The following is a 12,880-nucleotide window of genomic DNA, read 5'->3' as shown; positions in this document are numbered from 1 at the left end:
CCGTAAATCAAAGTACATATTTAAGGAGTTAAAGTTTCCTTATCAAATATTTTAAGTAAGAGTAGGCCATTTATAAAATTTGCTATCTCTGTAGAAAATACAGAGGAGCATTGCATGTTTGAAGAACTATTAAGACTTTTACCCTATTCAAGAGCTGTTGTTGGAATAAATAAATAATCAGAGGCAAATATCCAATTTTGTAGAAAAAGAAAGTACCTGGAAAATGGGAACAAAATGTCCCATTGAGGAGAAAAGGTTGGAATAATTCACTTTACTTTAGTAGTATAAGCACCCTTAATTATCAACAGACAGGACAAAGTTTCTGTTATGTTTAATTAGAGACAACTGATCAGTCAAAACAAGAGCTCCAACAATGGTTCTCAAACTATGACATGGATTAGAATCCCCTGAGGAGACTTGCTAAAATGTAAATTCCTGAGCACCAACAGCTATTCTAATTCAGTTAAGTCTGGCGTGGGGCCCAGGGATCTGCATTTTAACAAGCTTCCTAGTAAATTCTGAAGCCCATGGTGTCTGTCAAACCAAAGCTTGCTGAAAGGCAATGTAGCCAAACATCCACAATACAGTTCCATAATAAGATTAGGAATGTGTCTATGCCATTTCCGTTACACAAATTTATTTCCCTTACAAAATCAGTCTGCATCCTTTATCTACTGTTTCACTAAAGGCCATTTTTAGAACATCTTCCATCTATCTATCAGCCAGCCAGATTCTCGTCTCTGTACCTTTATACTCTTGCTTGCTCTGTAAAGGAAGGGGAAAGTATGTGTGTGTGTGTGTGTGTGTGTGTATGCATTTGGGAAGGTTGGGGTGCATAACAGAGTTTTGTTAGAAAATTCTCTTTCTCAACAGAACCGGCCAAAGGGACATTTTGGCTGTGGTATAGTTACTGAGATTCAATAATTCCTATTGATTTGAAATTATGCGTTTATTAACCTAGCAGATATTTTCTTATAAAAATTAAAAATTCTCACAATCACCCTCTTAACCAACTTCACTCTATATGACATGTGCTCTTATATTACCAGCCCTATGGGATCTGGGCCCCTCCTAATGTGCATTGCATTTAGTTGTCCTCATAAGTGTATTCAGTGTAGACCCTCTGACAGAGAGTGTTTTTTTTAATCTTGCACTTGAGAATGTAATAAATTGCCCTAGGATCTTGATGAAACAGGAGTAGGAGTAATGTCAGCCTTGCTCCCCAGGCCGGGTGGGTAAGTAATTATTTTCCTATCATGACTTAGACTCCGGATCTTCCATAAAAGGCACACTGGTCACAAAGATATCCCTTTATAAGCTTAAAACTCAAAGCGTGGGTGTGAAGATGTGTATGAAGGTCATGGACATCCAGAATGGAAGGGGATGTTTACTGCTTACTGTACCTCAGGTGAAGCCCAGATGTTTCACTGGCCTCTTTGTCTATTGTTCCCTCTATAGGACTGAACACACTTATGCATTTTGGGTAATTAACTAGAATCAATTTTGTTTCAATGAACATTTTCTTTCTTTCTTTCTTTCTTTCTTTCTTTCTTTCTTTCTTTCTTTCTTTCTAGTTTTACTTATTTATTTTGAGAGAGAGAGAAGGCATGAGTAGGGGAGGAGAAGAGAGAGAGGAGAGAGTGAGAATACCAAGCAGGCTCCACACCGGCAGTGCAGAGCCTGACTCGGGACTCAAACTCATGAACCATAAGGTCATTACCTGAGTCGAAGTCGGCGCTTCACTGAGTGAGCCACCCAGGCACACTTAAGTGCACATTCTAGAGTGAGAAGACCTACATGTCTTCCTTTTTTGGGGACATTTATACTACATATATTTTCTTTGCATAAGTAATCCTATGCCAATTCATTGGGAAGAGTTGGAATTTAGTTATCAATATTAGTCCTGGGATGGGGCAACTGCATTTTCAGAACCACTCCCTCTCCTCTTTTGCTAAGAGTGATCCTAACAAATGTTTATGAGAAACTTTACCATTGTGATCCACTTTTAAACTGATGTACCTAGTAGGGGTTATACTTTCCCCATAAAAAGCTCTCTACACGGATCACCTTTATCCTTTAATAAGTTGTGAGCATCAGGGCATATTGCTGTATCCAACACTGGTGCTTCAGGCTGGGTTTCTTTCTCGGTGCACAGCATGAAAGCTTGGGTCCATCTGTGTCACAAGTCAAACCTCTCTTGAAGTGATTTGTTTATACTGTCATTTGATGGAGTGGAATGTTCTGTAACTCATTCAAACTATTACAGAAGCTTTGCTAAAAGGTCACCATTGCTCTTTGGAGTTTCCAAATCTGGGAGCCATCTGGGAGCTTGTTAAAGATAAGGTTTTCCACTGGCTTTTTCCATACCAACTAGATCCAATTAGCAAAAGGGTACTATTCCAGATAAGTTTGTGTTCACATTTAGAAAGAGAGAAAGACAGACATAACAGAGACAGAGAGAAAGAGACAGAGAGAGAACAGAGGTAAATTACAATTAGTCGCTCAATAGTGTATAAGCCTACTTTACACCAGAATTGGAGTTCGTGTGCCAGCAGACAGTAAGAACTCTTTAATAGGTCTGAATGGGGGTGTCAGTGTTAAAAAAGTTGAAAAGAAGTTGCTTTTAAATGTTGTTTTTGAATCAATACATTCAAGTATAGTCTTGAGAGTCAACTCTAAAGGAAATTGAATCTCACCATTTACTCAAAATTTAATAGGAAAATGACAACTCATTCCTTAAAGTAATAAGGGCTATGTTCGCAAGCTAAACATTCATTCCACATGGCACAGACAACCTTCCAGTTGCTATAACATTACAGTTTTAGTCTAGGCCTAAAATTGGCTTGTGTTTGCTTTCTGCCCCCTTCCTTACGAAACAAAAGTCTTGGATTTTCCAAACCTCAAAAGCTCAGCTGTAAAACTGTAGGAGACCAGCGAGAGGAAAAGAAAAGTTTCCTTCAAAGACGTCTTTAGTCACTGCTGGCCGATTCTGCTCTCTCCCTCCAAACGTTAACTATGGCTTTTGACACTTGTCCTTGGAAAAAGTCCAAATGTGGCAAATGGTAGAAGCAATATTTCTTTACCCTCCTGCCTGGAGCTCCCCATGACACAGATGAGTTCTAGCTGGGGCATTCATGGGTGAAACAAGGAGGTCAGCTACTGCCCACCACCTCTGCTCATGTCTGCAGATGAAATAAGTAAACACGGAGTGAGAATCTACTGAATTAAAAATCAAAACCCTCTCATTTGGTTGGAATGCCTGAAAGAGTCTGGACCAAAGAGGCTGCACAGTAGCAGCTAAAACACAGGCTCATTGCCATTAAAAATGTTCTAGGAAGTGTGTGTGTGTGTGTGTGTGTACGTGTGTGTGTATGTGCATGTGTGCGCATGTGTGCGTGTGCATGTGTTTGTAGCAGGATACTTGGATGAGGAGAAAAGTTAAAATCTGGAACCATATTTTTGTCTTTGCAGTTCCGGATTGGAGACATTAAAAACATGACATTTCCTTCAGTTCAATTCAGCTGGTTCAGAAACCAAAATTGTCCTTAGAAAGGGGGAGAAATCCATTTATGTTCCTTTTGAGTCAGGGAGGGAGGTCTTTCTGGCAAAGTCTTTAGGTGCAATTCAGGACCAGGAGACTTAATCGTCCAGTTCAAAGCTTGTCTCATCATAGAGTTCAGGGCGCGCTGACTTCTTGTGCCGGGAATACTTCAGTTGCAAGAGATCACCCATTTCATCCAGGTTTTCCAAAACCTGCAAAGAGATTGCCTTCCATCAGTTATTCTTTAAACTCCTAAATGGCTCTGCAATCCAGAGCCTCAGAGATACAATCTTCTTTTGCCATCTTCTTTGATTTTAAAGAAAAGGAGAAAGATCCAAATCATTAAGGTGTGGTTTACAAACCAGCTGTAGAGGAATCTTAGATGCTAATTCATTTTATTTCATATTCTTTAACAGCCTACCCCATATTATGAATATTTAACTTATTTTGGGGGTGTGAAGAGAGGAATAAAAGTATCTGATGCATGCTTACCCTTTCAGGCCTTATTTTAAAATTTAATGAATTATATATAAGCTTGTGGAAGAAAAAGGTAAGGTTGCAGGTTACAACTGGGTTATGTCTTCATGACATAAATGGCCAAGAGCAAAATGGAACACTGCGGGAGCTGATTAGTGTCTTCTTCTCTCTCCCAAATTTCCCTACCCCCAGCTATTAAACACTCATCTCTGTGTTCCATGGAATCATCAAACTTAAAACCTTAAGGGACCGAGAACTCATCCATTTCAGTTCTCTCCATTCAGGCAGGAAAATGTATCCCCAGTTTTCCCGAGAAACAACCAAGATCCAGGACAGACAAAATCTAATATATCACTAATCTTATGGTACTGGGGATATGCCCTTTTAACATTTTTAGGCCTATCTTTCTTACCCTGTCCATTGAGACAGACAATATTAGGATCTAATGCTTTGAAAAAGGGAAGATGTTTGTTAACACTGGAACGAATGATTAGTGGAGCATAAGGATTTTCCTCTTTGGGAAGTCTTTCAAACTGGCATCAAGTTAGGTACCCACCAATATGTGAAGACTCATCTATTTCTGGGTGGTAGCATTACGGGTGGTTAAAATGTTCTTTTTACTTCAATGTACTTTCTAAATTTTTCCAGCAAATCTAAGCACTAAGACAAAGTAACAAAAGTTGGATTTAAAAGGACATCAACTAGGATAGTGTCTGTTGCTCTTTGCTGAAGGCGGGGATGGAGTAATACAGGGCATGCATCTGCATACCTGGGGGGGGGGGGTAGGAAAGACAATTCCTGGAAGGTATGGGAGGAAAACATAGGCTTTTCTATTCAGGTTAATTTCAACCTTTTTAGCTTCCATTTTTGTGTCTGCTACAAAATGTACGTAATATATTGAAAATGCATATATAACTTATAAATGGATTTGTGTTGAAGCCCATTGATCAGACTACCCAGAGCACACCTGTACTCAAATGAAGGTAGGTTTATTCCACTTGCTGCAGCTGGGAGTGTGTATTTCAGAAGAACCATCTTAGGAAGAGGGAGTTGGGAAGGTCTCCTTATCACATTTGGACTTGTGCTCCAGATGACTCTAAGGAAGCAGGGACCAGTTCTGGGTTGGATGTTGTCTGGAGCGGGAGAAATTCAGTGATTGGCTATGTGCCAAATTCTTAGGTGGAGGGCAGGATGCCTAAGGTGGGGTGATTGGTAAAGGAGCAGCAATCATGTTAGAAGAAGGAAATTCTGAGGCATTTTGTGTTTGTAAAGTGGCTTCGTCTCTGTCTTGTTCCAAACATGGTCATGGAGGAGACTTGTCTAATATGTTATTTTCTGTGAGTGTTAATGTTCAGTTGTTACCTTAATGCCCTGGCTGTTCATGGGTCATTTTTCACTTTCCCTTATGTGTATATTGAGGAATATGCTCACAATTTTTTATTGATGTAGGTGCCTGATTTCAAAAGTTTAGAGGCATCTGTCTAGATGATGTCTCAGTGCTCCTTCCAAACCAGGTAGTCCAAAGGAATTAAGAACTTGCAAAGAGAATCACAAGGTCTGATGTCTACAGAGTTGGACATTCATGAATGTTTCAATGCTGTTGAGATCACAAAAAATACAAATCCACCCCTGCTGCCCATCTCCTTCTGTCATCTCTGGGTGCTTCTCCCCAGCCATCTCCTTTGCTCTACCATGCCTAATGCCGCTCTCTTTACTCTTTTCCTCCCTTAATGTGTAAACATGCTCAAGTATTTCCCAATTTTCAAGCGCTTTTTCTAAACCTTTTTTTGGTTTTACTGTCAAACTCCTTGAAATATTTGACTACTTTTTGAAAAAAATAAATAATTTATTAAAGTTAATTACTAGAAATAACTCATTTTAGAGAACCTGGGCAATATGGAAAGATACAAAGAACAACAACAAAGTTCACCTATCATCTCAAAGACCTAGAATTTGCTCAGTTATTAGTGTGCCATGCAGAAAGTTGTTATTATGTATGTACTCTGGAGTATACATTGGTTTAAGTCCTAAGAATGTAATGGTGAAGCAGAGAGACATGGAGACTCTGTGTGTATGTGTGTGTGTAATTTATTATTGGAGCTCAAAGTATTCACTTTTTTATTTGTTGTATTCTTATTTCCGTTCCCTATATTCTCCTAAACCTGTCTGCTTGGAGGAACATCGAGCTCCTGCTAATTGCTAATCCAATAGCTTCTTCCCATCTCTTGGGGACACTTTGATCCTCCCCCTCCCTGAAACTTTTTCCTTCTTACTATGTTTAACACTACACTAGTTCGTGTCTTTTCAGACTGCTCTAGCCCCACTGAAGTCTCGTTCCTCACCTGTGGTTCCCGTGTCTACGCTGGGAGACGGGCACTCTGCCGGAGCCTGTCCTTGGCCTGTTCACTTGTGTTTGGACAATTATATCCTCTACCTTTGCTTTCATGATCCCTCAGCTGCCCAAACTACAGAAGCTCCAGCATTGCGTATGCTCCTAAGCTTAGAATCTGATTTTCTTTTTCACAGGTGACCCATAGACATATAATCCCAACCTGTCTAAAACTGAACTTGTTTTGTTCCTCCAGTCTCATTGATGATTTGCTGTTCTTTTTTTTTTTTTAATTTTTTTTTAACATTTATTTATTTTTAAGACAGAGAGAGACAGAGCATGAACAGGGGAGGGGCAGAGAGAGAGGGAGACACAGAATCTGAAACAGGCTCCAGGCTCTGAGCTGTCAGCACAGAGCCCGACGCGGGGCTAGAACTCACAGACCACGAGATCATGACCTGAGCCGAAGTTGGACGCTTAACCGACTGAGCCACCCAGGCGCCCCGATGATTTGCTGTTCTTTATTGCATACCTTATCTCATATAAATGGTTTAGCTTTACCATCCTTCCATTCACCAGGTCTGGAGACCTTGAATTATCTTTGATTCCCTCTTCCCAAATGTTCCCTGCATGTGATCATTTGCCAAGTCTTGGCAGCTCCGTGCACTTACGATGTCTGTTCATATATACATTTCTTTTGTTTCTACTGCCATTGATCTTGTCATCTCTCTCTTTTTTTTTTTTTCTTCAAACAGCTCCATTTTAGGTCCCTTCTTCTTGCCTTTTCCCTCTCCAATCAATTTGTTACATTTATTTTGTAGTAACATGATTATGTCACTCCTTTGGTCAGAAACCTTGGATGATGTTCCATAACTTTTATTAAAAAAGCCTTAGCTCAGTGGTTCCTGGGTGGCTCAGTCAGTTAAGCGTCTGACTTTCACTCAGGTCATGATCTCACAGTTTATGAGTTCCAGCCCCACATCAGGTTCTGTGTTGACAGCGCAGAGCCTGGAGCCTGCTTTGGATTCTGTGTCTCCCTCTCACTCTGCCTCTCCCCTGCTCGTGCTCTGTCTCTCTCCCTCAAAAATAAATAAACATTAAAAAAAAAAAAAAGGCCTAGCTCAAAAGTCACCTCTCCTGTGAAATATATATATAATATCCATATCCATATATATCTTTATATATTATGAGTCATTATATGTGTATGTATATTACACATATACACATAATTAATTCACATCTTTGCACATAACTTATTCATATGTAATGAACGAATTCATATAATCTCATATATCATTTCTACCTTCATGCTTCCACAGTTGTCCATATTTCTTTTCCAAGATGAATTTATTTTGTCCAATATTATCACTAGTTGCTTATTTATTAGTACCACCTCTTAGAGTTTTTGCCCTAGGGTTTTGCACATACTAGACAGTCAGTGTGTTTGCTAAACTGCATTGACATTATGAGACAGTTCCATCAACCCCACACTGATTGAGATGGCTTAGTTTTCTGATATCACTCATTCACATAAAGATCAAAACCAAAGGACAATGAAATGTGGTTTTTAAATCGTTTACACCTCGTGTAGGTCTGGATGATATGATAGATCTGTCTTTGTTATTGTTTTTCCAACATGTTGCTTCATTGGATCATATTTTATTATGATGGGCTTGGTGGCTACGAAAAATGTCATGTTGTGGGAAGTTAATGCTGAAATAACACGTCAGGTTAGCTTTTGCATTTAAGAACAAGTAAATAGCATAACATGTGGCTACTCAGTCTGTTTTATGAAGCCAAATACTGACTTGAGTTAAGTCTTCACAAACTCATTTTCTTTTCTATCCCCTGAGTTGATCACATTGTTGGACATTGTTGGCATACCCTAGCTTTTTTAGCAGTGAGTTTATGAGTGTTGTTTTTCTACACCACCAAGAGAAACCCAGGGACACCGAAGCTAGCTCAGTAAATGAATGTGCTCAGAATGCAAGGCACCAGTGCTGGAGATTCTGTTGGCCTGTCATGTACTTACCGTGTCTAGCATCTCCCGGGTATGTGCTGCTGAAACACAAAACCGAGCCCGAGCTTCTGCGAGGGGAGTAGCTGGAAATCCAACGACCACCACCCCGATTTTTCTATTTAATAGATGCCTTGCAAAAGCCCTATGGGAAAGGTAAAAGAGGAGGTTAACTGAGAGATGACAAAGTTACATGGCAGGAGAAAGAATATGGCTAGTTGACATTTCCTATTTTATATCAATAAGTAAAAATGATTAAAGTTACTAAGCTTCTGTCACATATAATTGACAAGGAAATGGGGCAGTTCTTCCATGGCACCCATGGCTGAGTGTGTATATTATCGGGTCCAGCACATTCATTAGAGCATTGTGAGTACTGAGTCTCTGACATAGAGCAGAAAAAGCTGATGTATGTAACCCTGGTTTAACAAGTTGGCATCCTTTGTCTGAAGGGTTTCTAGGAATAAAAACCCCAAAGCTAACACAATGCAATTGCATAAAGAAAGAACATACATGAAGTGCAAAGTTGTATGTTTTAAAAATGTAATACCAATAGCAGAATATGGAAATTTCAAGAAGCCTGTACTTAGTGACAAGAATTTGAGAACCAGGATCTGAGGGTCTGCAGGAGCCAATCCTGAGCTGTATGTATTCTCACTCCAGAGCCAAAGATATATATTTTTTGCCCTCATTAAACCAGACATGGAAAACAGCAAGGGTCTCTTCATTTTTTATTGTATGAATGAATACATCCAGGTATGGTCAGGGATAATAAACCCATTGACTGAGTTCAAGGGGAAATGGGGAGGGAGACAGGGAAAATGTGCATACACAGAGTGGCTGGTCCATAGATGCAGCCTGTAGGATATAAGTCCTATAACTGCAATGCTTTTTGACACAGGGTAAAACCTTTCTAAGCTCTGATTCCTTTCTCTTATCTTCTTCTAGCCTCCTTCTTTCACAGAGCTAATCTCAGTGACAATTCTAGAATATCAAGCTCTCAAAGTCTACAATTTTTTTGTGCTAAGAGCCAACATCAGACAAAAAGGCATGTGCCCCCAAGTGAATCTTTGCCCACTTTGTGCTCTGTTGCTCTCTGTGGGAAACCTTAATTATGAAATGTCTCTGCCCACAATCAAGGTAAATGCCTCAGATCTGTTCTTGGCATTAAGAGGTTTCTGGTGTCCTATTTTAGGCTGGAAGCTGACAGCACCACACAAACCTTCCAGTCATAACTCAGGAAGGATTCTTGAACCAGACGTGGAGAATGTGCCTGTTCATTTATTCATTCCTCTTGCCATGGAGCTGTCTGCCTTTTTGGTTACCTGATGCAGAATGCATGTTATCAGACAAAGTGATGGAGATTGCATGACCTACTGAGAACACTGCCTCTCTGGCCCTGTGGCCTATGCAAGGCAAGATACGCCTTCTATTTGGACTGGGAAGATTAACAAGGAGACGAAGCTTTCTGAGAAAGCTTGAAAACAGAGGCTGTTCTTTCTCTTTCTTGTTCACCCTATGGAAGGCTGCCCATGGAACTACACAGGATGAGAGCTCATAATTATCTGGGAAACAAGGCAAGGGCTTTTATTGCTAGAATACAAACTACCTGACCCATGATCTCAGGCTACTTTTCGGGACTCCCAAAAGACCATTTTCACTGTCTGCATGTTTCTCTTTGTACCAGAGGAAGCGAGTTTTGCCAAAGAATGCAGAGCAAAATATATGACTGTTGATTCATTAGGCTAATCTGAGGCCTCCCTGGAGCACTTTTGGGCTTAAAATTTACACTACTAAACCTGGCCTTCTCCAGTTAATGTGTCTGATTGCCCTGAACATTTTATATAATGAGCCTCTGGATTTGTACTCCCCAAAGCAAATTAAAGCCAGTGTGGGCTGCAAGAAACCAAACTATGTGGATAATAATAAGAATAATAATAATAAAAACATTAGCACTGTGTTATGTATAGCATCTCCGCCTCTTGTATCCTCTCATCCTCCAAGTGTATCACAAGGCCCACGTTTATTTGGTAAACTCTGTACCAAATAATAAATACATTCTTGATTATCTGAGTGAATGTTTCATAGGTGAAATCACATTGTACTGAACGTCATAGATGATTCCAGTGGTAAGAGCTGCAACAAAACTTTGCCCAAAAGGATATGTGGCTAGAGACTTTATTTTCATTCTGCAGTCGGTGGAAATGTGGAGAAATCACAATTCTTTAGTAAAATCAAAGGGTTTAAAATGAGCAAATGAAAGATCAAGTGCTCATACACTGGCTTCTACAATTAACTCCTTGTCTCAACAGCTTTTCTATGTATAAACTTTCCACTGAAGAAGTATTTGAGAAGGAAACAAGGCCAGGCAGCAGGGAGGCCCTTGCCAGCAACTCCCGCCAACAATACACGATATTACCTTTTGTAACTAACCTGTTCTAAGTTTCCATAGACAACCCAAGCAATTAGATTTTTCTTTCCATTGCAGTGATTGATGCCTTTTGATTCACCAAAGATGACATTAAAGAGAGTTAAACTTATAGTCTGTGTTGCTTTAATGAGACGTGCATGTTTTCCTCCGTGGACTGAAGCTTCAGAGGCTGTGCTATACACTGAAAAGAGCTCTGGTGTAGGAGGCCAATGGAACTGGCTTTAAATTCTGGGCTCGGGGCGCCTGGGTGGCTCAGTCGGTTAAGCGGCCGACTTCGGCTCAGGTCATGATCTAGCGGTCCGTGAGTTCGAGCCCTGCGTCGGGCTCTGTGCTGACAGCTCAGAGCCTGGAGCCTGTTTCAGATTCTGTGTCTCCCTCTCTCTGACCCTCCCCTGTTCATGCTCTGTCTCTCTCTGTCTCAAAAATAAATCAACGTTAACAAAAAAAATTTAAAAAAAATTCTGGGCTCTACTATCTACAATCTGAGTGACTCTTAGCAGTTTAACTTTTGTGGGTCTCTGTCCTCATTTGTAAACTAGGACTAAGCATCCCAGCCTTGGTGAGTGATTGTTGATGTAAGAGTCTTACTCAGCATATAATCAGTGTTCAGCCACATCATCTCCTCCATAATACCATGTGAAACTGGAAGGCATTAGATAGACACATCATCTGGTGTCTAACATAGCATATTTGACACGGACAATAGCAGGATATCTACCTACTATTTTCCTGGAAAGTCTATTTTTTATTAATGCAGCCAAAGATTGCAATAATTATTTTGGAGAGCCATGCAACCATGGTGATTCATTTTTGCACTCAGTTGAAACTAATAACAATAATAATAATAATTGTAGCAGTAGAAGTAGCAGTAATAATAATAACTACCATTGATTAAGTTATTATAGTATACCAAGTACTATATTAAATGCTTTATGTACATCGATAGTTAATACTACTACTAATAACAGTTCCCACCTAGACCATCGTGCACATGGCCAGCTCCTGTATAAGAAACAACATGTTCTGATAGGCCTCATCTTGCTTAATCTTCACAATGGCCTTATGAAATAGGCACAATTACATCCCATTTTAAAAATGAGAAAACTGGGGCTTCAGAAGTTTGCACAACTTGTCCAAGATCCCCCAGGTAGGAAGAGGTAGAGTCAAATCCTTTCTCATTCCAGACTCCTCAATACACCAAGGAGCATACTTTTACAAGTAACACCCTGTTTTTATTTTTCATATTAGCTGTTGTCCAGTTAGGATTCCTGACATATAAAAGAGCAGAGGTACTCCCTCTCTCTTTGTTATCGCAAAGTTGAATTATTGAATTTAAATGCATTTTTTTTTACTATTTGTGAACTCTTCTCATTAGATGGATTCATTTTTCCAGCATGTTGAGATTCTATTTCCAACCTCCACCATCAAAGTCAGAACTATCCGTTACACTCCCTACTGCCTCCCTCCGGTGTTGTGCACTTGAGGCTCTCAAAAATAAAACAAATTTATTTATGGTGTCTTCATTTGAGCTAGTGATAAAATATTAGATAGACATGGGCTAAGTGTGGAATCTTACTTCCAGAACACACCATTTTGCCAACCACTCTGATTAAACATAGGCTTTCTTTTGTGCCTTCTGAAATCAGATGGTAAAGGGTTTGGGATTATCTGCTATTTTGAATCACAGTTACACCTCCTCCCTGCCATAAGTACAGAGCAGTATCCTGTGTGATGTTTCTGTAGCACACCGTCTTCTTGCCCACTACATGCATAGCCTGACCCAGATCTGTGAACAAAGGACCCACTGATGGTAATGGTGTGGCACACTAAAGAACTCATATGTGTGTTTTGTTATTTTGCTGTGGTGAAATAATACAAAAGCATACGCTGAAGAATCAATCTTTCAGAAACTAATAATTCATTCCTACCCATCATGAGTTCTCAACTGATAGCCCCAGAGCCCCTTATCTATACTTAAAATACTCTGCCAACCTATTCAGACTGTTAGAGAGTCAAAAATAAAAAATTCCAACAATAGGGTTATGTTGCAGGAGAGTCAGGACCAGTAGAATCTCATAAATATAT

At 39.8% G+C, this 12,880-nt stretch overlaps 1 protein-coding gene across 1 annotated transcript in view; it reads right to left on the bottom strand.

The window, feature by feature from the left end:
• Nucleotides 1-314: 314 nt before the first annotated feature.
• Nucleotides 315-12,880, bottom strand: part of SPTLC3 (serine palmitoyltransferase long chain base subunit 3) — a 134,912-nt gene continuing 122,346 nt past the window's right edge. The window contains exons 11-12 of the mRNA XM_019462506.2: nt 8,380-8,509; nt 315-3,753 (exon numbers count right to left, since the gene is read on the bottom strand). Of these exons, the coding sequence (XP_019318051.1) occupies nt 3,640-3,753; nt 8,380-8,509 (244 nt within the window). The 3' untranslated portion in view covers nt 315-3,639. The remainder of the gene's footprint in view (nt 3,754-8,379; nt 8,510-12,880) is intronic.

This window comes from Panthera pardus, unplaced genomic scaffold (genome assembly GCF_024362965.1).
Source record: "Panthera pardus isolate Hobbes unplaced genomic scaffold, ASM2436296v1 HiC_scaffold_25, whole genome shotgun sequence".
Taxonomy (NCBI): domain Eukaryota; kingdom Metazoa; phylum Chordata; class Mammalia; order Carnivora; family Felidae; genus Panthera; species Panthera pardus.
The sequence above is the reverse complement of the archived record's forward strand: the minus strand, read 5'-3'. Positions and strand labels throughout refer to the sequence as shown.